Source organism: Aethalodelphis obliquidens, unplaced genomic scaffold (assembly GCF_003676395.1).
Source record: "Aethalodelphis obliquidens isolate GAN/ISIS:26980383/991018 unplaced genomic scaffold, ASM367639v1 scaffold20, whole genome shotgun sequence".
NCBI classification, from domain to species: domain Eukaryota; kingdom Metazoa; phylum Chordata; class Mammalia; order Artiodactyla; family Delphinidae; genus Aethalodelphis; species Aethalodelphis obliquidens.
The window spans coordinates 13,287,667-13,313,985 of NW_020837964.1; the positions used below are offsets into that span (position 1 = coordinate 13,287,667).

At 45.4% G+C, this 26,319-nt stretch overlaps 1 protein-coding gene across 2 annotated transcripts; it reads right to left on the reverse strand.

Annotated features, from left to right (window-relative positions):
- Positions 1-23: 23 nt before the first annotated feature.
- Positions 24-26,209, reverse strand: COG4 (component of oligomeric golgi complex 4). Of its 2 annotated transcripts, XM_027119319.1 has the most exons (19): positions 26,024-26,209; positions 24,296-24,378; positions 23,478-23,592; positions 21,848-22,022; positions 20,179-20,372; positions 17,877-17,982; positions 17,192-17,349; positions 16,403-16,461; positions 13,962-14,095; positions 12,111-12,229; positions 11,384-11,550; positions 10,414-10,579; positions 6,271-6,333; positions 3,139-3,255; positions 2,440-2,532; positions 1,446-1,529; positions 1,142-1,243; positions 765-893; positions 24-543 (listed from the first exon to the last, which is right to left on the reverse strand). In XM_027119319.1, exons 1-19 carry the CDS (start codon positions 26,192-26,194, stop codon positions 409-411), a joined length of 2,370 nt encoding a protein of 789 aa, XP_026975120.1. In that variant the 5' UTR covers positions 26,195-26,209; the 3' UTR covers positions 24-408. The 2 variants fall into 2 exon arrangements, with proteins under 2 accessions (XP_026975120.1, XP_026975122.1); XM_027119321.1 differs by lacking the exon at positions 6,271-6,333.
- Positions 26,210-26,319: the final 110 nt, after the last annotated feature.

Below are 26,319 nucleotides of genomic sequence, written 5' to 3' on the forward strand. Positions count from 1 at the left end.
CTTCCTGGCAACAGCACACTGGCATCTCTTCAAGGAGTATCTTTATTTAGGGTGATCATAAGCATCACAGCCTCTCCTCGGAATAAACCTAATTCCTTAGGTCCCTAGATAAACCTAAGTCCTTTAAGACTGGCAGCCCGTTTGCTGCAGTGTCCAAGGACGAGAGAATGACTACCCGTGCAGGAGACTGGCCTGCCCTGTCTTCCCCACCTAATTAGGAGCCAAGGGGGACCTACCTCACTTGGTGGGGAGAGACTGTCTCCCAAAGCACCCTGACAGGTCTGAGAACAGAGAGTGGACTGCGTCGGGGCCTTGTTTCCCTGCTGCCAGCAGTGGAACAGTCTGGGCTGTGGCCACTTAGGGAATGGGCCCCAAAGTGTGATGGGCCAGGTGGGGTCACCCTGGCAGCTACAGGCGCAGCCTCTTGATGTCCTCGCTGCGGAAGTCTATGCGCAGAGCCAGCACCTGGCGTACTTCAGCAGGAGTGAGGCGCCACGTCAATGGGCCAGAGTTCGCGCCCCAGTAATCTAGGATCTCGGTCACCTACGGGGAAGAACAGAGACGAGTCAGCAAGGAGGGGCTATCTTGAGAGAAGGCCATGGGCTCCACCAGAGGCAGAGCAGGGGTGCCCAGGAAGAAGGTGGCCTGCAGGGCTGGGTTGCTGGTGGAGACTTGGTTTTGAGGGAGTGGCAGGGATTCAAATTTTATCTCTGCCTCTCTTCCCAGTCACCTTTCCCTGGCTAGGCCAAGGGAGCCCTACATACCCGCTCCAGATTGAGGATTGTGGCCATCTGGGAGAGCCGGGCAAACTTGTCTCGGATGGTCCAGGTGGTCACCGTGGTGAGGTAGGCAATGAGTGACCTCAGTTCCTTGTCAAACTGCAGACCGCCCAGCTGCAAGGGAACACGGGCCCAGTCACTGTTTAAGGTCTGGCCCTCTGGCCAAGCAGAACTGGCCCCCAATTTCACTCAGTGCTGGGCTGCAAGGCCAGCTGGGCCTCAGATGGTGCCTCAGCTGGCCCCACTGCCTCAGGGCAGGACTGAGCCTAGATATGCAGGGCCTGGGCAGACAGAGGGGACGGACTTGTCTTCCTTAGAGGGAAAGCAACAGAGCGGGGGGGCCTGTGCCTCCTTGACATTACCCGGTTGAAGGTGGACTTTAGCACCACCTTCTCCAACTCGACTGCGACAAGGCTGGTCATGAGGCTGGTCAGGCTGTCGTAGATGACTGGAGACAGGCTGGCCTGCAAACAGGTTAGGCATCAGCGGGAGTCCCAACTCACCCCTCTGCCTCCCAGGAGTCTTTCTCCTGTGGGAGTATTTCTATGGCCTGGGGCTCGGAAGAGCTTCCTGGGTTCCCAGCAGGAGTGTGATGAGAAGCCTCAGGCTGCTGACTGGGGCAGAGGTGGGTAATTCTATAGGCTGGTCCCAAGAGCCCCTGCTCACCTTGAACTCTGCCATTTGCTGCTCCAGATTAAGGATGAACTGTTGTACCCAAGGGTCATTGGCCTCATAGTCATTGAATTCTTCCTATTATCAGGAAGCAAGGTGGGTCACCAGGGGCGTCTCCAAGAAGGACCATTCACCCCCACCCTTGTAGCTTATAACTCATCCAGCCTAAAATCAGCTTAAAATCAGGCTGGCAGAAACTGCTGCTGTTTCTGCATCACGCTTCTGACCAGCAAACAGCCCCGGGCTGCAGCAGTGGCCCACGCAATATGGCAAAGCTCCTGGCAGTTTATCCCCTCTTGTATCTCATGTTATACAGGAATGAAAAGATTAGGCTAGAGGGGCTTCCCTGGGGGTGTGGTGGTTAAGAATCCACCTGCCAATGCAGGAGACACGGGTTTGAGCCCTGGTCTGGGAAGATCCCACATGCTGCAGAGCAACTAAGCCCGTGTGCCAAAACTACTGAGCCTGCGCTCTAGAGCCCGCGCTCTAGAGCCCGCGAGCCACAACTACTGAACCCGCGTGCCACAGCTACTGAAGCCTGTGCGCCTAGAGCCCACGCACCGCAACAAACAGTAGCCCCTGCTCACTGCAACTAGAGAAAGCGCACGCACAGCAATGAAGACTCAATGCGGAGAGGGAGGGAGAGAGGGAGGGAGAGAGGGAGGGAGAGAGAGAGGGAGAGAAAGAGGGAGGGAGGGAGGTCCCAAGTCTATAAGATGTGGGGCAAAAAGAGCCTCAATAAATGAGAATGCGTCAGGTCAAGGCAAACTCCCTTTAGGTGTCTTTCGGAGCCCTCTGACTGTAGGAACAACCTGTTTCTGGGAGGAACCACCTGTTTCTGGGACGAACCTAGCCTTCGAGCACAGGGGAAGTGGGCCTGAGAAATACGTAAGGTCTAGTCTGTTCAGACAGCTCCACTGCACTCCAGCTGTGGGCCAGGGAATGAGGGGTAATCCTGGGCTTTGTGGCCGTCCGTGGTCAGGCTGACCTCCTCGATGTTGTGGGAAACAGAGAGAAAGGTGTTGATCCAAGGCTGCACCTGCGGCTTGATGGCTGTGCTGCTTAGCTCCATCAGCCCTTCCTGTAGGACAAGGCAAAGACGCATCAGACACAGAAGGCACATGCCTCCATCCCTTCCCTTTCTCCTGCTCTACCCATCCTTTGACTGTCAGGGCATCCTTCCAGTCATGAGGCTTTTCTGCAGGCCCTGTCTGAAGTCTAACAGAAATAATGCTAATCAAAGACTCCAGGAACAACTTGTTCCTTTCCAGATATATTCTGATTCAGGTCCAGGCCAGAGATGAGACCATGGGGTTGGTCTGTTAAACTCTAGAAAGAAGAGATTTCTGAGTGCCTGGTACTAGGCAGCACCTTCGGCTAAGGCCAAGCAGATCTCAGTACCCACATGGTTCAATTTCCTCTGAGGACCCTTCTGAGGGCTCCTGGCACTGTGGAGATTCTAGAGGACCAGAATGCCATCTTGTCAACGTGACAGCTGCACTGCTGAAAAACCTTTAGTCTTCAAGGGACTCGCACAAGTTCAGTGGCTTGTACTCTGCTCCCTCGTGCCTCCTCTTCCCCGCCTCCAGTTTTCTTATATGCATGAAGCCCATGATAAGCCAGTGACAATATTCTCAGAGCAAGACACAGGCCCAGGATTCAGGCAGCAGTTGAACCTGGGGCTTACCTGCAAGAGGTCTCGGAATTTGTTGGACACGGCAACCAAGTCAGAAAGGCAGCTGTCAAACTTGGCCTGGGCCTGCTCCCCTCCAATGCCTTGGTTGAACAGCTTGGTGCAGTCACTCTAGGGGAAAACACCCAGCCATCAGGCTTTGTAGCATGCCTGGGCCATGGGCGTGTGAGGAGGGCGAAGAGGCCAACATTCTAGCCTTCTCTGGGAGCAGCTCTGGTCAATCCGAGGCAAGAACCCTGGCTGGGTCTCAGGAAACCTGGATTTGATCCCGTGGCTAGTCATTTGGCTCCCACTTCCCTCTTTGTAATATGAGGGTATTGGTGTCAGGGGGTGTGAGTAAGAAACACAAATATCAGAAGTTTTTCACACCTTTAGAGTCAGGCATTCCTGGCTTCAAATCCTGGCTCAGCCATGTATTAGTTGAGCGACCTTGGTCAAGTGATTTAAAGCTTCTGAGCTTTAATTTCCTTGGCCATAAAGTGGGAACACATTCCTGCTCCCATGGTGGTTTTGAGAGTTGGATGAGATGATGCACAAAGTGCTTAGCCCAGTGCTTGGAACGTAGTAGGCACTAAGGAGACACTAGCTATTGTAATAGGATCTGCTTAGTAAATAATTTGGTCTGGCTGCCCAGGGGATATTGTCATGACCATAGGTAAGATTTAAGTGTTTACTCTGTGCCAGGGCCCCAGTTTTAAGCATTTTACTTTTATTAATTAAAGTACCTTTCTTATGGAGTAGGCACTATTATTATCCCTACTGTATAGATGAGGAAACTAAGGCACCGGGAAATTAATAACTTGCCTAAAGCCACACAGCAGTAAGTCGTGAAGCTGGGATTCAAGCTGGGAATTATGGCTCCAGGGCACCTGTTCCTAATCCCACACTAAGGTCTAGCTGCAGAGAATGCCACAGGGGGAGCTGCTTTGGGTTGGCAGAAGCTGCCTGCATTTCCTATAGCCTCCTAACAGTTGGTGCCATTTTGGCTACAGTAGGAGCAGCTGTGAGGAAGAGCTGCAAAGGGACTGATCTAGCCGGGAGAGGTCCTTGGTCCCTGTTGCAGCTCCAATACTTACTATCTTTAACTAGCCTTTTAACCTCATCTGTTAAACGGATGTCACACCACCTGACCTGCCTATCTCAAAGGACTGCTGATGGGGTTGAGAAAGAATACATGTGAAATGCAAATCTAAGGGGGAGGGGCGATTTATGGGAATTGTTTTTCCAGCTCTTTGTTACCCTTCTTTTCATTCACTTGGCTAATTCTGCTGGCTCAGTTCTGAATTCCTAACATTTCCCAAAAATTTACTTCAAAATCCAACAGACTAATTAACGTTAAGGAAAAAATCTGGAATACAGTCTAACGTGCCATGACTTGAAAACAACAACTACCTTGTTGAACACTTATAACGTGAGAGACACTACACTGCTGGTAGTTAGTGAATATTGCTCTTATTTTATTCCATTTTAAGGCCTTTTTGGGGGTGAATTCCTAATCTGGTCCAGTTTACACTGTAAACTCCCACCTGACTGCTCTCTCCGAGCCTCCCTCAGGGACCCCGTCAGCAACTAGGCCCTCTTCTCACGTGCTGGCTCCCGGCCTCCTCAGTCTGCCCAGCCCTAAAGCCAACACTCAGTACCAGCCTCGGCACTGAGCCCCATGCTTCTGTAGCCAAGCATCTTCCCTGGTATGAGTGTCCGCTGGGGAGGCAGGACTCTGGCTTCCCTCTTCTCCCAGAGGCAGAATTGGGGAGTGATGGAGAGCTGGGCTCTTCGTTTTCTAATACTTAACAAAGTGATTGCTCCATGATGTTATGTATAACTACTAATACAATCATTAACTATCACTGCATGCCACTCATGTACCAGGTGCTTTATATTCTTGTTCAATTCTCACAACAAACCTGTGGGGCAGAGAGCATTACCCCTGTATACAAAAGAGGAAACTGAGGCTCAGGGAGGTTAGAGAACTTGCTTCAGGCCACACAACTGGTCAGTGGTCAAGTGGGGACTTCAACTCAGGGGTATGTGACTTCCAAGCCCAAGCAATTTCCACTGTTATATGGCCTTCCTTAAAAAAATGACAACAGGGCTTCCCTGGTGGTGCAGTGGTTGCGAGTCCGCCTGCCAATGCAGGGGACACGGGTTTGTGCCCCGGTCTGGGAGGACCCCACATGCCGCAGAGCGGCTGGGCCCGTGAGCCACGGCCGCTGAGCCTGTGTGTCCGGAGCCTGTGCTCCGCAACAGGAGAGGCCACAACAGTGAGAGGCCCGCGTACTGAAAAAAAAAAAACAAAAAACAACAGCAACTGGTTCTGTATAGGGTTAAGTGAACCCTATATCATCATTTTTTTTTTTTCCGGTCACGCCACGCAGCTTGCGGGATCTTAGTTCCTTGACCAGTGATTGAACCTGCGCCGTTGGCAGTGAAAGCACAGCCCTAACCATTGGACAGCCAGGGAATTCCCCCCATATCATCTTCATCTCAAAATTTATAGAGGGCTTTATCACTTTTTTTTTTTTGCGGTATGCGGGCCTCTCACTGCTGTGGCCTCTCCTGTTGCAGAGCACAGGCTCCGGACGCGCAGGCTCAGTGGCCATGGCTCACGGGCCCAGCCGCTCCACGGCATGTGGGATCTTCCCAGACCGGGGCACGAACCCGTGTTCCTTGCATCGGCAGGCAGACTCTCAACCACTGCGCCACCAGGGAAGCCCGGCTTTATCACTTTTATAAAGTGCTTTCAATCCTGTTTTTTTTATCGGGCCAAGCAACAAACCCAAAGCAGGGCACCATGGAGATCTGTATCTTGTTTCACAGATGAGAGAACTGAAGCTCAGGGAGTTAAGGGATTTGTCCAAGGTCACATGCCAAGTATGTGCTGGAAGAGCTAATTTGAATTGATCTCCTAACTCATGGGTCAGAGCTCTCCCCATAGTTCAGAGATGTCCTGCTACCATGTCATTCACTAATGAATCCCCTCAAATGCTCTGAAGAAGAGCTGGCTCAATGCCAGGGAATGCCATAGCTCCCACTAGGAAGAGTGCTCCCACTAGGAAGAGCTCACTCTCAAAAGGAGGTCTGGGGAGGCTACAGCCACTGAAAGCTGATAGGCAATTTCCCCTGTACCTCCAGTGTCTTCTTCAAAGTGGAGATGTTTTCACTGCAGACTTCCACATTGTTCAGGGTCACCTGGGAGACAAGGACAGAAGAATGTGACTTCCTGATCACTATTATTTGTACCCACTCCAAGGCCAGACTGGCTGGCAGCTGCACTCCTGAGGCTCAGGGTGGGGGTGGGGGGCGCTAAGGACCACCCACACCAGTGTCATCAGGCAGTGGGCTCAGGTCTCAGTGGGCAGAATGGTGAACCAGGCTCGCCCTTTCTCCTGGGCTTGACACAAAGGCAGCGAAGCCATCTGACCTCAGAGGTAGTGACCCAAGGTTTCAGGTCTTTTTGTTCCATGTTTAGGCATGCAAGTCTCGGAGAAGTCCTTGGGCTCCAAACCTCCAAGTCCAGGTCGGTGATGCAACAGCTGACATTGATTAAAGAAATGCTTCCTGAGAGCCTACCACCTATGAGGCATTTTCTCATCATTAGTTCTTTGGCTCTGTTGAATACCTTCTTCAAAACAAGTATAGTTGACCCTTGAACAACGCAGGGGTTAGGAATGCGGTTGAAAATCAGCACGTAACTTAGAGTTGGCCCTCCGTATCTGCATCTGTAGATTCAACCAACTGTGAATTGTGTAGTACTGTAGTATTTTACCATTGAAAAAAATCCACGTATAAGTGGACCTGTGCAGTTCAAACCTGTGTTGTTCAAGAGTCAACTGTATTATCAAGCCAGCTCACAGGTGGAAACATGACTCCTAAGAAGGTGAAATAATTCACCAAGGTCAGTCAACTTTTGATTCAGCAAATATTTAAAGTGCCCACTATGTGCCAGGCACTGTTCTAGGTACTGGGAAGAAAGCAGTTAACAGACAAAATCCATCCCCTCGCAGAGTTTACATTCCAGAAGGGAAGTCAATAAATAAGTGTCAGGTAGTGATAAATGCCATGAGGAAAAATAAAGCAGGGTAGGAGGACAGCATTTCAAAGAGTGACAGGATTAGAGCCAGGATTAGAATTTAGGTCTCCCCACTCTAGGCCAAGGGCTCCTTCCTTCATAACTCAACGGCCTTATGAGTTTGGTACAGAAACACCAATCATAAAAAGCAGCATGTGACAAAAGTGACAATTAAGGTAAAAACTGCTATGGTCATTTAGAGGAAAGACACAATGTTTTGGTCTGAGGCATTCTAGGAAACTCCATGGTAGAGTAGGTAACTGAGTGGAACTTAAAAGGCTGGAACATAATTCTGATAGGAGAGGAGGGTGAGTACATTTCTCCACCCCCATCGGCCTCCTCTAGTCCAGTCTCCTGTTTGATATTATCTTAATGGTACTTAGGATTATCTGATATTGTCTTGTTTGTTTCTTGTTTCCCTTTCCTACTAGGATGAGAGCTCCAGAAGGCAGGGATCTAGTCTGTCTTCTCTACAGCTGTATCTCTAGCATAGCACCGTCCAAGAGAACTTTCTTGATGATGGCAGTATTCTAAATCTGAACTGTCCAGTACAGTAGCAATAGCCATGTGTTGCTACTGAGCACTTGAAATGTGGCTGGTGCAACTCAGGAGCTGGATTTTTAGTTTAAAATTAAATTTAAATAGCCACACCATACTGGGCAGTGCAGCTCAAAAACCTAGAACAGTGCCTGATATATAGAAGTTTCTCAATAAATATTTGTTGAATGACTGAATGAGTGAATGACTATCTTCTGGAGAAAGGATAACATAAGCAAATGCAGAGTGGCATAAAATCCAAAGGTATTTGGGGACCAGGAGAGTCAGTGCACAGACATGTACAGGGAAATGGCAAGAGGTGGAGCTGCAGAGATGGGTGAAGTCAGACTGGGAATTGGGAGCTATGCTGTCCTGTGGACAACGGAGTGGCACTGACGATTATATAAAGTGGGTGAAAGCCACACGAGCACAGCTCTTGTTTGGGAATACTAATTTAGAGGCCTTGTGTAGGAGAGATTAGAGTTTGAGAAGATCACATTGCCTTTGAACTGGTGTTCTGGTGCCATGACCAGGAAGGCCGAGGTGAGGTACTTCGAGGAGGGGCTAGTATTTCAAGAGATGAGTCAGAAGCTTCAGGATTTCAGGGTGAAAGAAGAATCCCATAACCCCAGGGATTGAGATTAGGATGTCCCTCCTGTCTTCCACAAAAATACTGCCCTTGTCAGTGTGCTGCAGCTAATACTGCAAGACCACGCTGCTGACAATGCTGCTAAGACCACTTGCATGGTGGATGGATGAGACTTGAGGTCTTTCATTAGCATGCCACAGCACAAGGCTGCTAACATCGCAAGCTTGCAGAGAAATAACTGCACTGTCATGACAGCTCAAGGATGAAGGCCACAACATAAATGCTTCCAAGGCACCTGAGGGCATAAGTAAAATCCGTCATGAGGGAAAAATGGATTTGAGTTCAAATGGTATTGATTTCAAATACCAAAAACTTTGATGTCAAAGTTTCCTTGTACTGACAGTACTTGTAAGCATGGATTCACTGGGCTTATCGCTAGCTCATGGTGAATGATACATCAGCACTGTTGGGGAATTCATCTTGACAGCCAAATGAATCAAGGTGACATAAGAAATAGGTCCTACAGTGGGAGTGATGACATTTTAAGTACTTGGCATCAGGAAAACCAGAAAACTGTCACCAAGCATTTAGCATCACCTTTTCTTGTTGGCCTTATCTTCTGGGCCCTCAAACAATGAAGCTGTCTGAATGGGAGCAGCGAATGTGTGAACACACAGCAGCCAGCCTACTGGGCACTCGTGGAGCCAAGGGATGGAAAATAGGACTAGAGTGACAGGATGGATCAGATTCTGGAGGCCTTCAACAAACTGTCAGGCAAAGATGTCTAGTTTTGATATGGTAGGTAGCAAGGAGTCATTTCTGAGCAGAGAAATGAAAGAATAAAAATAAGTTCTATAAAAAATGAAATAGAAGGCAAACAAAATGAAAAATTTAAGTCAGTTCATGATCATATGAAGTTGGTTGCCAGAAATTTTGGCAAAGTTCTCCAAAGGTACTATATTTCAGAGGCAATAGTTTCTTGGAGTTCATCCTCTTGTTTGGCATCAACCATGACATCCTAAAAAGATAGAACCCATGCTCAGGGAAGATATTTTCAATGACAAGGAGAAAGTAAGGTTTCCTAAATAGACTTCATTGGATCTGAGGACTAGTTACTGTGGGCTCCCCTGCATAGGGGCAAAGTAGATATTAGCATGTTTAGGCTTCTGTCTCTGAAAGCAACATCTTAACTCTTTTGGTGTTATAGGCCCCTTTAAGAATGATAAAAGCTAAGGACCTTGCTTCTAGAAAAAAAAAGTGTATACATTTTTGCATCCTACCCCCAGGTGTTCAGAGACCCCATGTGTGGACTGTTGACTGAGAGCTCTGCTGTTGGATGCTTCCGTCAGGTCTCTGAACCCCAGGAGTCAAGCAGACTCAGAGCCTGGCCAGTGTGGGGGTGGAGAAGAATGACCTCTGACGGCGCTGTACCCACACATGAAAAGACACCATGTGCCAGAAATGCCTGATCACAGGCCCAGGGCTCATCTGCATTCTTTCTGGCTCATCACAAATTAGTTGTTACCCTGTATAAATCCCTTCGTCCTTCCACGATTCTCCTTCCCCAGCTGTCACACAATGGTAAGACTGCCGTTCTGTGTAGCAGGACTTTAAGAAGGTCACCTTTCTGAGGAAGCTGAGAGCCTGAGAAGTACGCTAGAAAAGCAGTTTGGTAGGCCTAACGGGTCAGCCCCAACCCATGTTGTGGGATGTCCTCAGGGAAGTAGTCTGGGGTCCTGGCACAGATGTAATCCAAGCTTGATACTCAGTGGAGCCCCTCAGCAGCTGGGTAGTGCTCTTGGGAACAAGTGCTGGGGAGAGCTGAGGCGCCTAGCCTTCCAGGCAGGGAACAGTGCAGTGCATGTCCTGGCTCGGGCTGCTCTGAAATAGGTCCCTGGGTAAGAAATGGTTTCACAACCTTCTAGGAGGAGCTTTCCTTAAAGGAGGAGTTTTCCTTGTATATAGATACTGGAGGAAAAGCCTCCAGTTGAAGGCTTGTTATACTGTGGCTTAGAGGTCACAGTTCAACCCCTTGAGATAAATTGAGCAGCTCACAACCTGTGGGGCTACCTACCAGGAAGGACAGCTTGGCCTCGTCAGTACTCTCGATGCCTTTAGTGTCAAATTTGCCCTGCTGGAGGCTGCTATGCATGATGTTCACGGCACTTGTCACCCCACGCTGGATGTCCTGAAAAGTGGTGGCTGGGAAGCCCATCCGCAGCTTGTTACACAGAACGTCCCTGGGGGGCAGATTGGCATATGAGGATTGACAGCACTCAACCTGGCCTCCAGTTCAGCATCACCAAAGGGCTCACTACCCCGACCCAGAAGCATAAGTTGCTCTTTCCAGGGAATAACCAATCCTTGAGATCACCACACAAGACGCTTAGCAGCCAGGGTATGAGAGGCCAACACCCTCTCAAAGGCACTGATATGAAAGAATACAGAGGAGACTGGCCAACTCTTTACTCCCTATGAGGCTTTCACTTAACGCCACTGAGCTCCAAAATACTCAAGAGAAGGCAGTACAGCTTAGTGAAAGGCAGTACCGTGTAAGAGTTGAGAGAATAGGTTTTGAATGTCACACTCTACTCCATATTCTACCATTTATGAGATGTGTGATCTCCCTGAGCCTGTTTCCTCATTTACAAAAGAGAGCTAAATGGTTCCTACCTCATAGGGTCGCTATTAGGACCGAACAGGAGCAGGAAGTTAGCACAGTGCCTGGTCTGTAGCAGTGGTAATTATCATTGTTAAAATTACAACTACTGCCCTCATCTGAGCTGCCTGGTCTCTTTCCTAGGTCTGAGGGCTAATAACTCCTCCAATCCAGTCCAGGGAACACAGTTTTGGCCTATAACATATCTGGTTGCTGTACAACTGCCTGGAGTCAAGGATGTTGTGCTACGGATGGGAGCTTATACCCTGTTTAGAACTGAACTACAATCATAAGGAAAAAGAGGAAAAAACAAAATGGGCCTCAGGAAGCAACCACAACTAGGACCTTTTTGCCTCCTAGAAAGCAGAAAGGGTGTTAACTGTACCTGAAGTCAGACTCCAGCTCTGTGGTGGCGAGGTTGATCATGGCACAGAGACAGTCGATGCTGGAGCTAGACAGAGCCCGCCCAATGCACTTCTTAACAATGTAGAAGACATCATCCACCATGCTGGATGTCAACTGGCCCTTCTCATAGGTGTCCAGAGCCACAGCCTACACAAAAGGCAAAGCATCCAATGAGGGCCCCAGTTCTGTATGTCATGGTTCTAGATGGTTCTGGAACAGGCCCTGGCTCTGCTCCCTTTTCTGTACCTTGTCCGTGTTTTTCCCAACATAGCTTATTCTGGTCACAGCTTGGTGTGGTTCTTCCTTGCCAAAATAGCTCACTTCCCTACTAATCACCACGTTAGGAAATTAAGTATTTAGGGCGTTTGCCTTGGGAACATCTGTTATGTAGGTTGTAAGACACCAGGCAAGGCCCTTCTTTCCCAAGGCTCCTCACTCACATACCTCCAGAGAGGCAGGGAACAGGTAGGTTCCCTGAGGAGCTGAGGTGTTCTTTTGTGATCCTTGGGAAAGAAGTCCCAGTTGGGTCCACAAAGAGCCTGATCACTCCAAAGATGCCCTCTAACTATTCAAAGCAGTACACTCAGTCTGCATGCAAGGGTATTCTCAAAGTAGGAACAAGAACTATGACATGCCTCGGCCTTTCCCTTCAGCCTGGCTTCTTGGACAGGAAGCCCCAATTCCCAGGGATGTGTCCTCTCTCCTACCTTGTTGACAGTCTCCCTCATGAAGTATTCCTCCATGGTAATATATAGACCAATTAGCTCCTGCATGGTGCAGCTCAGTAGGCAGTTATTGAGGAGTTTGTCCAGGGACTTCTGGTGCTCTAGGAGACAGCCAAGAAAGGAATACTCACTCTTCTTCCCCAAGGGAAATGGATCATTTTTTTTCAGGTCCCTTTCTAGTCTCTGTTCCAAATCTGTACATGATTTACATGGTTATAATCACAGTACCAAGAAAATTTTGTATTCTGCTTAGAAATTATATCACAAATATTTCAATGTTTCTACATGGCTTAGTTCTTCTTTTTAGCTTACTTATTTTTAATGGCTGTGATATCTTATCATGTAGATGGTCTGTTTTTAGACACCTGGGTTATTTCCAAACATTTTGCCATTATTAGAGATAACTGAAAATCATAGTCATTGGAGATTTTAGTTAATGTTATTGTACAAAGAAGTTTTTACTTCTTTTCCATTATTTCCTTAGAATTAACTGGTAAGACTCAAAAGACATAAGCTTCCAAAAAAAAAAGACATAAGCTTCCAAAGCCAAAGACTAAAATATATTGGGTACAGACCATTTCATTCTCTAACCAGTGCTATCCAACAGAATTTTCTGTGATGACGGAGATGTTCTATATCTATTGTCTAATATAGTACCACTATTAAGTACTTGAAATGTGCTTAATATGATAGAGGAACTGAATTTTACATTTTATTTAATTTTAATTAAATGGCTTGTGGCTTCTGTATTAAACAGTGCAACTCTAAACACACATGGTTATTATTATAACAGCAATAAGCACCAAACTCTAAATGAGCATGAATCCTCCTTTAAACACCAATTCAGGGAATTCCCTGGTGATTCAGTGGTTAGGACTCCGTGCTTCCACTTCAGGGGGCATGAGTTCGATCCCTGGTCGGGGAACTAAGATCCCGCAAGTCATGCAGCGTGGCAAAAAAAAAAAAAACCCACCTGGGTCATATAAATAATTCCCTTGCCGTGTATTATTGATACAAGCCATGCAGAATGCCACAGATGTTGGGTCAGTTTCAGGTCTCCAGTTCAGGGAATCCTGCCTATACTCAACCAGTAGGAATTAAATGGTCTTCTTAAAAACGTGGAGAGTCAATTTGTCCATGATATAGGACCATGGCACACCTTTTTATTCAACATATTTATCCCTTCCAAGATTGTGACTGGAGGAACTGGGAGACTGAGGGAGGGAGTGAAAGGCTTTCTTTATACCATGTACTCTTTTTATATACTCTTTATACTACATATTCTTTTCTCAATATTATACCTCAGTACTCCATTGAGGTATAATTTATATACCATAAAATTCACCCACTGTACATGTACAATTCAATGATTTTTTTTTTAGTAGTTCTACAGAGTTTTGTAACAATAGCCACAATCCAGTTTTAGAATATTTCTATCACTCCTTTAAGTTCCCTCATGAAATTATGTATATTTTTTTGTTCTATCTACCTACGTATCTATCTTGTGCACATATCACCTACTTAAACACCAATCCCTAAATCTGAGCTGGTGAGGAAGCATAGTGTGGGGAACAGAGCAGAGGAAAATCATTGAACCACTCTTGCCTTTAGCTTTCCTCATCTGTAAAATGATTAGATGGCCTCAAAGAGCCAGTCCAATTCTAAAATCTGGGAAGTCTAGATTTCCTCCTGGGAGTCAATTTGTCCACAGACCCCCCCCACAAACTAATAAGCCCCAATTATTTCCTTATTAAAAGATCTGTGACTTAAGTATTACAAAACAGAGCCAACTATACCCCAACCCATCCCAGAGAACATGGGAAATGCCTTTACCTTGTTTTACTTCTTCTGAGGCCATGGAGTCCCCCACCTCAAAATCTGAGCTGATTCTTTTCCTGAGGAAGCGTAAGTACAGCTCACTGCGGGCATTCATCAGGGTGACCTCAGTCAGGATAGGATCCAGTTCCCTGAGACACATGGAGCAGAAAGAATAAGCAGGACACTGGATTCCTTCAGATATAAGAGCTACAGGGAAAACATAGTCCCAAACTCCCCTTCCCCCTGGGCCCAGAAGGGTCAGCTCTGCCCGATGGACTTCCTGGCTCTGCTGGTCCAATTATAATCAGTGACAGCTGTCAACCACATATTCCATTTGCATGTTTCACCTGAACTATTCACCCCCTAAAATCCTGCCAGGGCTAAATAAGAGATTGGGAGACATATTTTTGTTAGTGGTTTAAAATGATCTATTAGTAAAAATGATTGATGCTTCATGGGAAAGAAATCACACCTCCCTAAGTCCTCATGTGGCTGTGCTGGGATTTTTTAGGGTACATCCTTAAACTGTGTCTCACACCCATTCATCTATCCAGATGAATAGCCAAAACAATCTTGGAAAAGTAAGGACTTGGAAGACTCACACTTCGCAATTTTAAAACTTACTACAAAGCTACAGCAAACAAGACGGTGTGGTTTTACTGGCATAAGAATAGACATACAGATTAACTAACAGTCCAGAAATCTTGACGTTTATGGTCAACAGATTTCCAACCAGAATGCTAAGACAATTCAATGAAGAAAGAGTAGTCTTCTCAACAATTGTGCTGGGATAACAAAGATCCACATTACCAAGAATGAAGTTGATCCCCTCCCTCACATTATAGAAAAAATTAACTCATTTTCCACACTGAAGTCCAAGAAATCTTTTCAAAACATAAATCTGGTCATACCGTAATCACATGATTTCCATAGCTCTTAGGATACAAGACACTGAATGGCCTGACTCTAACAACCTCATCAGGTTCATCTCATAGCAGGCTCTTGCCAACTCGCTGCACTTCAGCTATACTGGCCTTCTTTGGGTTTTTCAAATACACAGGGTCTTTACACGTGCTTTCCCTGCTCTACGTGTTACACATTTCACCTCTTATCCTATTTACTCTTTCGGTGCTGCGCGGCACGCAGGATCTTAGGGATGGAACCCAACCAGGGATGGAACCCCTGCCCTCTGCATTGGGAGCATGGAGTCTTAACCACTGCGCCACCAGGGGGTCCCCCTATTTACTCTTAAAGTCTCATATCTAAGGTCATTTCCTCACAATTTTTTTTCTTGAACTTCATCAGCTTAGGTTACATCCCTTTATTACATGCTTTCCTGTACTCTATGCTCAGTATGTTGTAATGGTTAACAGCACCAACTCTGGACTCAGACTGCTTGGATTCTATTCCTGGCTCTGCCACTTTCTAGTTGAACAACCTTGGGCAAGTCACTTAACCTCTCCAGGCTTCAGTTTCCTCATCTGTAAAAAGTGTTTATGGATTAAATCAGTGATCTTAACTGGGGGCGACTTTACCTCCTGGGGTACATTCGGCAATGTCTGGTGATATCACGCTACCAGCATCTAGTGGGTTGAGGCCAGGGATGCTGCTAAACATTTTACAATGCACAGGTAGTTCTCCACAACAAAAAAATTACCCAGCCAAAATGCCAATAGTATGGAAGCTGAGAAACCCTAGATTAAATGATTTAATATTGGTTAAGTGTTTAGAACAATGTCTGGCAAACAGTACACACCATATACATGTTAGCTATTATTGTCTACTTTATAGACCATAAATGCCACAAAGAAAGAATTATGTCTGTTTTGTTCACTTTGCTTTCTGACATATCCCCAGTACCAAGGACCAGTGCCTGGCACATAATAAGTATAGAGTAAAAATTTACTGATTGAATGAATACACTTTTATGTTTGGCATTTCTTTTAATAAGCATATGTTACTTTTATTAGAAAAAAGTAAAAGTTAAAAATTTTAGGATAGTAGTTACTTTTGGGGGAGGAGAGTCACTTTGGGGAGTTCAAAAGTATTGGTAATGATCTAGCATTCTTTACAAAACACAAATATGTTATACATATGCTTTTGTTTGTATGCTATATTCCATTTAAAAAAAGAGTCATAGGGCTTCCCTGGTGGCGCAGTGGTTGAGAGTCCGCCTGCCGATGCAGGGGACACGGATTCGCGCCTCGGTCCAGGAAGATCCCACATGCCGCAGAGCGGCTGGGCCCGTGAGCCATGGCCGCTGAGACTGTGCATCCGGAGCCTGTGCTCCGCAACGGGAGAGGCCACAGCAGTGAGAGGCCCGTATACCGCAAAAAAATTTTAAAAAGTCATAGATAAAGTATTTTTAAAACATAAACCACATTGTAAGAGAGCAGTCTCTGAATGATACTTGATTACCAATTCAAACTCCTATGGGCTGAAGAAAAGCGCATTACCTTGGTTCTATTTTTTCTGATGTAGAGTTTCTCATCAAGTTGCTCTGGACATGCCGGAACTGCAATATACCACAGAAATGAGAATGCTCTTCCCCTCCCTCCTTCTTTCTGCCCCTCGCTGGTCACTCCAAACTTCTGGCATAAGTATGTTTAGGTTTAGTTTGTTTAACAGACAGCCAAAAGTAGGCTCTCAGGATGAGGAGCCAAAGACTTCCTTGTGATTTATAACGCTAACATTCACCTCTGTTATCGCACTTAAAAGTGATGCTAGTGCTGTTCCAATGGACTACTGTCTAGAGTCTCCCAGAGTTCTAGAAATAAAATTGTATGGGGCTACTCCTATTTCTAAGTCCTACTCCTACTTTATCTGCTCAAAGGAATGGAGAAACAAAGTTCTAAAAAAGCAAATGTTACACCTTTAGCACTTAAGGAATGAAGGAGAAATCTGAGACAAATTACTTAACACTGAATAGGACCTTAAGAAGTAAAATTCCATTAAATCACTAGAAGGCACTCTTGTACATTTTGTGATAGAGAAGTGGTCTAACGTTTCTGTTGTGTTCCTTTTAGGAAGCCCTTTCTATTTCCTTCTCAGTCATGCACTGAGGCCATCATTAACTTGACAACACCTCAAGTCCAAAGTAGCTGGTGAGAGGCAAGAAGCAGGCCAGTCTGCATTTGCCATTTTTCTCCTAGCTGCACCTTTTTTCACTCCCCTCCCTAATTTATTCTATTCAGTGTTGCTCGCTAATGCTGCTACTAAACCACCTATAAGCCTCCCCTGCTCACCTGCTGGTGGTAGTCCCTCTGCTTGATGAACTTGTCTACCACCTTCTCCACCTGTCTGTCACATTCCACCTGCAGATATTTTATCAGGGTATAAAGTCTCCCTGGGCCATAATAGGTTTCCACTATTGGTTGATGGGTCTCTACAATTCGGGCAATCCCTAGAAGGGAAAAAGTGACAGGGTTGTATTCCAAATATTCTTCCCACAAGATAAACTCCTTTCTTCCATCCAGGACTGACCTGGGGTCTAATTCAACCCTTTTTGGCTGTTTTACTTCCCAAAATGAACACAAATTGTACTCGTCAGTGCCAGGAGTTGCTAAGCAAATCTGTCTATTAAATATGCACAGTGCTTAGTAAACCAGCAGGCATTTGATAAAATATACTAATAGTTTCTACAGGAGCATCTTTGGAAATAAGCATCACTTTTCCCAGTCATTTATTTTGGGGTTAAATTCACTCTTAGAGTTTGGGTCTCGAGGACTAGGGAGAATCAAAACATCTGAGAGACGCTAACTAATCTTTGCTAATCAGGTACTGAATTGGGAAGTTAATTCTCCAATAAGTCAACACATAGCAAACCATAGGATTAAATTAAAGGCATCAGGCTAGCGAGGAGAAAAGAAAAGCTAGTGATGCAGGTGTTATAAGTGTCTCCAGTCTCCCGAGAGTGGAAAAAGGGCTTGCCTTCAAACAGAAGAGTGAGTGTATCTGCAAAGATGACTGCAGCTCTTCGATCACTCATGTCTGTCCCTAGAACCAACAGTAGATTCTCCTCAGCTTTACTGGCCACCTGAAAAAGTAGAAAATCCACACATTTTTTTTCTAAAGGTTAACTGCTCATATTTCTGTTTTGAACATATATATGCACATATACGCACAAGAGAATGCTAAAGTTATTTTTTCAACTTTTTTTTTAAAATTTTATTTTTGTCTGTGTTGGGTCTTTGCTGCTACGTGCAGGCTTTTTCTAGTTGCGGTGAGCAGGGGCTACTCTTCGTTGCATTGTGCGGGCTTCTCATTGTGGTGGCTTCTCTTGTTGAGGAGCATGGGCTCTAGGTGCATGGGCTTCAGTAGTTGCGGCACGCAGGTTTTAGAGCATGCAGGCTTCAGTAGTTGTGGCTCGTGGGCTCTAGAGTGCAGGCTCAGTAGTTGTGGCGCACGGGCTTAATTGCCCCGCGGCATGTGGGATCTTCCCAGACCAGGGATGGAACCCGTGTTCCCTGCATTGGCAGGCGGATACTTAACCACTGCGCCACCCAGGAAGTCTCCACATATATTTCTTAGACCAAAGGCTAGCTTCAGTTTTCCAAAAAGACCTTCCATTGGCTTTCTTTTTCCCTTGATGCTTGAAAGCCTAGGCAGCACACAGGAACATCCCTTGGGGGCTCTGGGTTGTCCAGGCCTCAGGGAAGACAAAGAACTTAACGCAGTTAACTCTTCTTCCATTCAGAGGTATAAATAAAGCTTTCCTTTTCTTTGATAACATCTACAGTCATTAAACTGGGGAGAGAGTCCCAAGTTTCAATAATTGTTTCAAAGTATAACTCAAAGTTATTATTAATGGTGCTTTGTTGAGCAGGGGAAGGAATCTGGGTACTTGGAAGGGATTTTTAAGGGATTAACAGTAGAAACCATTTCCAGGTTTCAGATGGCAAAGTACTGATTAAAAAAAAAAAATACTGATATAAGAGTACCAAAGGGACTTCCCTGGTGGTGCAGTGGTTAAGAATCCGCCTGCCAGTGCAGGGGACACAGGTTCGATCCCTGTTTCAGGAAGATCCCACGTGCTGCAGAGCAACTAGGCCCTTGTGCCACAACTACTGAGCTTGCGCTCTAGAGCCCATGAGCCACAACTACTGAGCCCACATGCCACAACTACTGAAGCCTGCGCGCCTAGAGCCCATGCTCTGCAGCAAAAGAAGCCACCACAATGAGAAGCCTGCGCACCGCAATGAAGAGTAGCTCCCACTCGCCACAACTAGGGAAAGCCCGTGTGCAGCAATGAAGACCCAACGTAGCCAAAAATAAATTTAAAAAGAAAAAGTCCCATAAAGCAGTTATATTTTATTTTTAGTTAATTAATTTTTAGAATGGGTAAAACATACTTAAACATTCAAAAGAAACAAAGGAGTGTCTGGTGAAAAGTAGTTCTTCATCTTACCTATGTCTCTTGGTCTCCTAAGTCTCCTCTTGAGAGGCGACCACTTAACCATTCCAAAAATATCCTATGTTTACATAAGCATACATTTTTACTGCCACTCCTTTCATTTTAAACATGAATGATAACATACAGTTATTTAACTTAACCAACCACATGTTAGAGAGTAAAATGTGTCAGCACATATGGAACTGTCTCATTTTTCTTAATGGCAAAATAATGTTCCATTATACAGAATCGAGGGGGTGAGGACAGGATGCACTGTGACATATAGTTAAATAACAACAACCCTGTGCGCATATGCCTACTGAGGTTTGCTTCTCTCCATCTAAGGATGGGCTGGGCGGAGGCGAGCTGAGACTAACTGAAGCCTGTTTCTTTTTCAGTTTTAATCTCAATTTTTGAGACGTAAGCCTGGGTTCCCCCCTCACCACCAAGTCTTATTTTGAGACTCAAGCTTGGTTATGAAGTCTTAAAACCACTAACCAACTTCTCTGAATGCTCTTAAAAGAAGCCAGTCCCTGGTTGACAGCCTGGAAAGGGTGATTCAGCTTGTCAGAGAGTCTGCATTTTAATTTTTCTATACTTTCACTTGGTCTGTTGGAAATAAATGTACAGCAGCAGATGTCGAGACCATGCCTGATACACAGTAGACTGGAAATAGGTAAGTGTTGAATGAATGTATGCATCCAGTCCTGCCAGGATACAGCAGAAAAGGGGAGTCAAATCCAGAGGTAAAAAAGTATCCACAGAAAATGTATCCACCCAGTGCCCCAATCTGCAGGTAGAGAACTGTACATTATCCTGCCAAGCAATCAGGAGTCATACCTGCTTGCAAAGGTATTCTGAGAACTTGCTTAGTCCCTCCTCATGTAAACCCAGCAGTGGGAAGATCTTGAAGAAGCGCTCCACCTGGGGCAGATCCCCTTCCTTAGTGGCAATGGCAAACTTCTCTGTGACAATGGCTTTGAGACGCTGCTCAGCTTCCTGCAGCAATTTCAGGTTGGCATCAATCATGCTGCCTGCACAATGGGGAGAAAATGAGAATTAAGGTAAAGAATGGTACTATGTCAGGTATATGCCACCTGGTCTGCACATTCCAAAAATATGTAATGAGCACTTAGTGTGTGTAAGATGCTGTACTAACAATATGGATGATTAAGAGAAGGGCTTCCTGGGCTTCCCTGGTGGCGCAGTGGTTGAGAGTCCACCTGCCGATGCAGGGTACACGGGTTCGTGCCCCGGTCCAGGAAGATCCCACATGCCACGGAGTGGCTAGGCCCGTGAGCCATGGCCGCTGAGCCTGCGCGTCCGGAGCCTGTGCTCCGCAACGGGAGAGGCCACAACAGTGAGAAGCCCGCGTATCGCAAAAGATAAAAAAAATTAAAAAAATAAAAAAATAAAAAAAGAGAAGGGCTTCCCTGGTGGCGCAGTGGTTGAGACTCCACCTGCCGATGCAGGGGACATGGGTTTGTGTCCCGGTCTGGGAGGATCCCATATGCCGCGGAGCGGCTGGGCCCGTGAGCCATGGCCACTGAGCCTGCGCGTCTGGAGCCTGTGGTCCGCAATGGGAGAGGCCACAACAGTGAGAGGCCCGTGTACCGCAAAAAAAAAAAAAAGAGATGAATCAGCCATGATCCTATTGTCAGAGAAATTACAATCAACTAAACAAAATAAGATTTGTGTGCAGATAACTGTAATAAAATTCAGTGTATGGTAAGTGTCATAAGAAAGGTGCCACAGTCACATATCTGGTTGAAGTAATCAGAAAAGGCTTCCTAGAGATGATATTCCATCTCTCAAAGACGGGCAGGATTTTGATACCTGAGCAGGGGGAACATACATTCCAGGCAAGGGGAATGAAATGAGCAAAGGATTAGAAACAGAAAGATGCAGAGTATTGCAGATAGTACATATCCTGGTATATAGAGGAGCTCAATAAATGTGTGCACAATGGATGGACGCATAACTGAATGGCATGAAATAAGGCTAGAAAGACAGAGTGGGTTGAGATCATAGAAGGCCCAGAATACCAAGCTAAAAATTTAATTTTAAATTAAAAAATATATATATTTATTTATTTGGCTGCATTGGGTCTTAGTTGTGGCATGCGGGATCTAGTTCCCTGACCAGGGATCAACCCCGGGCCCCCTGTATTGGGAGCATGCAGTCTTATCCACTGGACTACCAGGGAAGTCCCTAATTTAAATTTTATAAGCAGGCAACATGGTCAAGTGTAAAGAACCCACGGGTAGTAGGTCTGGATTCAGTTTTCTTTTCCGTAAAGTAGGAATAACAACCTCTGCCTCGTGGTGGTCTAGGACCTACACAGGGTCTAGTACCAGACAAGGAAATTTCCTAACAGATGTCCTTTTGCTGGTTGAGACTGCCTAGTTCAGATTACAGATGCTTGTACCTAAACTAGAAATTACAGATGTTTAAACTAGATTACAGACGCTTGTAACTAAACTGCAAATCAACAGTTTGGGATGCCAACCTTCTTTGCCCTGTCGGCTGAGCTCGATGACTGACTTGTCCAAGCACAAGTAGCGATGAATGTGGGCTGCAGCCTGCTCATAATCTTCATTTCTCAAAGCAGTCTGAACTCCATCCATGCAGAACTTCAGGTCCAAGATGTCATCAGCTCTCTGAATGGCCTGATAGAGGCGATTCTGCAAAAAGACCTGGTGGTTAGAAACAATGTCCTATTCTTTCAAAAATCTCTCTCCAGAAGGTAGAGAGTTTCAGGGGCTGAATGTGATTAACCAGACGTCCTTTTCAGCTTTCACTGGTAAACTAAAAAGCTCCACCACTACCACTCACAAAACTTGTTGACGATGGTCAATACTACTGATGGCTATCACACAATTTTATTTACTTGATTGACCAGGTCATTTATTTTAATGGAAGTAGGAACGGGAATAATCCATATTTATATTTGGCTTATACTGTTTAATTTATAACACAATCAAAATGTATTTGACATTTTGGGGACATGATATTGTAAACCAGGTAATAAAATATGCAAAATACATGAAAAGTATTTTTATTTATTTACTTTTTATATATTATCTTTATCAGTATTTCATTCTTTTTGTAAAATTTTTATTGGAGTATAGTTGATTTACAATGTCCTTACAAATTTTTTTTTTTTTTTTTTTTGGCTGCATTGGGTCTTTGTTGCTGCATGCAGGCTTTCTCTAGTTGCAGTGAGCGGGGTGGGGGGCTCTAGGGTTCACAGGGTCTAGAGCACGGGCTCAGTAGTTGTGGCACATGGGCTCAGTAGCTGTGGCTCGTGGGCTCTAGAGTGCAGGCTCAGTAGTTGTGGTGCACGGGCTTAGTTGCTCTGCGGCATGTGGGATCTTCCCAGACCAGGGGTCGAACCCGTGTCCCCTGTATTGGCAGGTGGATTCTTTTTTTTTTAAATTTATTTTATTTATTTTTGGCTGCGTTAGGTCTTCATTGCTGTGTGTGGGCTTTCTCTGGTTGTGGCGAGCAGGGGCTACTCTTCGTTGCGGTGCGCAGGCTTCTCATTGCGGTGGCTTCTCTTGTTGCGGAGCACAGGCTCTAGGCGCGCAGGCTTCAGTAGTTGTGGCACGTGGGCTTCAGTAGTTGTGGCTCGTGGGCTTGTGTTACGGGGCATGGGCTCTAGGCACGCGGGCTCAGTAGTTGTGGCACGTGGGCTTAGTTGCTCCGTGGCAACTAAGGGATCTTCCTGGACTAGGGCTCGAACCCGTGTCCCCTGCATTGGCAGGCGGATTCTTAACCTCTGTGCCTCCAGGGAAGCCCGATCTTATGGTTTTTGTCCTTTATTCTATTGATATGATATGTTACATTCATTGATTTTCAGAGGCTAAACCAACCTTGCATGCCTGGGATAAATCCCACTTGGTACAGTATAGTCTTTTTTTTTTATATACGTTGCTGGATTTGATTTGCTAGTGTTTTTGAGGATTTGTATGCCTATATTCATAACAGCTATTGGTCTGGAGTTTTTTTGTGAGACCTTCGTCTGGTTTTGGTATCTGGCATTAGGTTTCTATTGGATGGTGCTACTCTAATTTCTAACGTGGTAGCTTCTCTACTGCCCTCTACTAACTCAAATATCAAAAGCTCAACGGGATTACCTTGGCCAGGTCAAGCTGACGGACTTTGCTGGACACATTCTCAGCTAGGTTGCAGGTAAAGGTGATCATTCCAGCTAGCTGCTTTGCATCTCCTTCAATCAACTGCAGGTTGGGACTGGAGACACACATTGTCAGCACACATATCCATAGGAGTAGACAGTAGAAGAGATGGAAAAAATGTTTTTGCAGATGGAGACTATGTCTTCTACTTCTTTTGTACCTCCCTACAACTCTTAGCTCTGTTCATTCTATTCACAGCTTTTTCTCAAGAGTGTTTTAGTGAAAACTCAGGCCTATACTTAATAATAAATTAATTTTAATAACTACTAAAGACACCCCTAAATAAGTACTGCCAAAGAACCTACTTAGATTCCCCCAAGTGTTAAGCGAGCATAAAATGCACTAATCAACCATCTAAGAGGATGATGAAATCAAAGAGCAATTTTTATGACTAGAAAATATACAAAATATGTAAAAACAGGGGTTCTCAAACTTGAGTCATATGTCAGAACCACCTGGTATGCACATTAAGCTGGAGAGTCTAGGGCCCCACCCTCAGAGTTTCTGGTATAATAGGTTTGGGGTGAGGTCCCAAAATTTGCTTTTCTAACAGGTTTCCAAATGTTGATACTTGCTGGTCCAAGGACACTTTGAGAACAGCTTAACTATACCCTTAGGTAAACACTTTACCTGGAGGTAATGCTCCTTTTCAATTCAAACTCAACTTGCATTGTATAACAGAATGTTAGGAAAAATAATAACTTATCCAGTGGACCCTAATGGAATTAACAATAGGTCTTGCTGAGATGAAGACTCACCCCATCCGGTGGAGAGTGACCATTTTACTTTCAATGGTGTTTTGCTGCTCTAAAAGAGCATCCAGCTCTCTCTCCACCACTTTCTGAAACACAGAGAAACAACCTGTCATTAGCATGATCAGAAGGAACCTTAAGAGTTATCTAATCCAACCACTTAGCTGAAGGGTAAATCCCATTTAAAATGTCTTCTTTCCTCTCACTAAGCTCCTCTAGGACTTTAACAAACAATACTTCATTTCTGCACTTACCATATTACATAATAATTGTTACCTTATGTGTATCTTATTACATCTAGGAGATGAACACAACAAAGGGAGTACATAAACTTTTATTCAATTTCATTAGCATAGTGCCTAACACAGGAAGGCATTTAAAATATAAAGGCTTAAATAAACAAATGAAACTTCTAAAGTGGCAGTTATAAAAAGTCTCTTCTAGTGTATAGTCAGTAGCCAGAAGCGATAAATATAATTCTCTCTCAGCCAAGGCATTTATTGCACTACCTTAACTAATGTAACCTTCTTATGCTTGAGTTTCTTCATCTGTAAACTAGGGACAGTAATATATACCCCATACGACTGTTGTGTGAGCCAAACAAGAAAACACATATAAAGTGCTTAACATAGCATGTCGCGTATGGCTCAACAAAAGACATAAGTATCAGCTATATGTTTCTACTGAATAGTCCAGTAGGATCCAGAGGAAAACATGCCCTTGACAGTCATCAAATACAAATACAAAACTAATATTGTTTGTTCTGTTTGTAAGACTGACTTAATTTTTCCCCCCATTCATTGAATGCAAGCTTAGTACTGAACTTTATAAAGTACATCTTGCTGAAAAACGTATTAGAAGCTGCTAGAGTTGGTATAAGTTAATATTATATTTGAAAATTCTCAAGATATCAATGACCACCTCTGCTCCAGTATGAAATTGCCTTTTGTGCTCAACCTTAATAATAGTTTGGTTTAGGAAACAGCTACTAAACTTTTAGATTAGAGTTTAGATCTTTCTTCTGACTGGCAAGGAGCCCAAATGGCATTCAAAATTGTATTGACATCATCAAGTCGCACGGAAAAGTAAAGCAGCCTGCAAGGAATGAATCTTCGACAGAATATAGCCCACGCCCCTCACTGGACACCACGCAGGGGCACAAGAGATGAAGTGACTTGTCCAAGATTAGAACAGTTGTGCCTGAGTCTTAAAATCTCAAGCTTCTATAAAGCCCTGCATTTAACTGAAACACTAAAATTACACCCCCAAATTCATTCCCCACAGGAGGAAATCTTAAAACGCTTCAAGGTTATTTGCAATGATTTCTCGCTTAAATGAGATAATGGGGTAAAAGGATTTCATAATTTTTAAAATTGCTAAGCCGTTGCAAGAGAGTCTTTACTCTTATTTTGAAAAGCAAGCGAGTCGGCGTATACCCTCAAGTCTAACTTCACTCTGGCGGAGAAACCTAGAGATTAAGGGCCAGGGAAATCAACGGGGGAGTGGGGGCAGATCCCCTAGATGAGAGAAAAACACGCTTGGGGGCATGAGACTGAGTAAACAGAGAAGTCAGGTCGCCCCAACTACACTCAGCTACACGCTTGCTTCTCGAGTAGGTGCTTTTTTGTTTCCTCGGCAAGAAGAGACCTTCCCACAGCCTGAATTTCCCAAGACTGACGGCTCCTAAGCCCACTGCCCCTGCATCCTCTTGGAAAAACAACCTCAGCCCCCCACCTCCTCGCCGCAGAGCCGTTGATACACAGCTTCCAGCTCCTGCAGCTCGGTCAGGGAGCGAATGAGCTCAGTGGAGATTCCCGAACAGCTGCCTCCTCCCACGCCGTCAGGCGACGGAGGCACCCCTAACAGCTTCTGAGCGGAATCGTGGTCTGCCATCTTGGTCCCCATTCCTCGCTTCCGGCCCCGCGCGGCCCCCCCCCCCCCCCCCCACGGCTCGTTGGCGCTCCACGTCTTTGGGGCTGCCCACAGCAGTGCCCAATGAATTTGTAGATTTTTGGGTGTTTTTTTTAAGT

Coding starts and splice junctions, on each gene's coding strand:
- COG4 (XM_027119319.1), bottom strand. CDS start 26,194: ATGGGGACCAAGATGGCAGACCACGATTCCGCTCAGAAGCTGTTAGGG. Junction 17,983..20,178: donor CAGAATACCTTTGCAAGCAG/GTATGACTCCTG, acceptor CTACTTTTTCAG/GTGGCCAGTAAAGCTGAGGA. Junction 3,256..6,270: donor CTTTGAAGAAGACACTGGAG/GTACAGGGGAAA, acceptor GTTTTCCCCTAG/AGTGACTGCACCAAGCTGTT.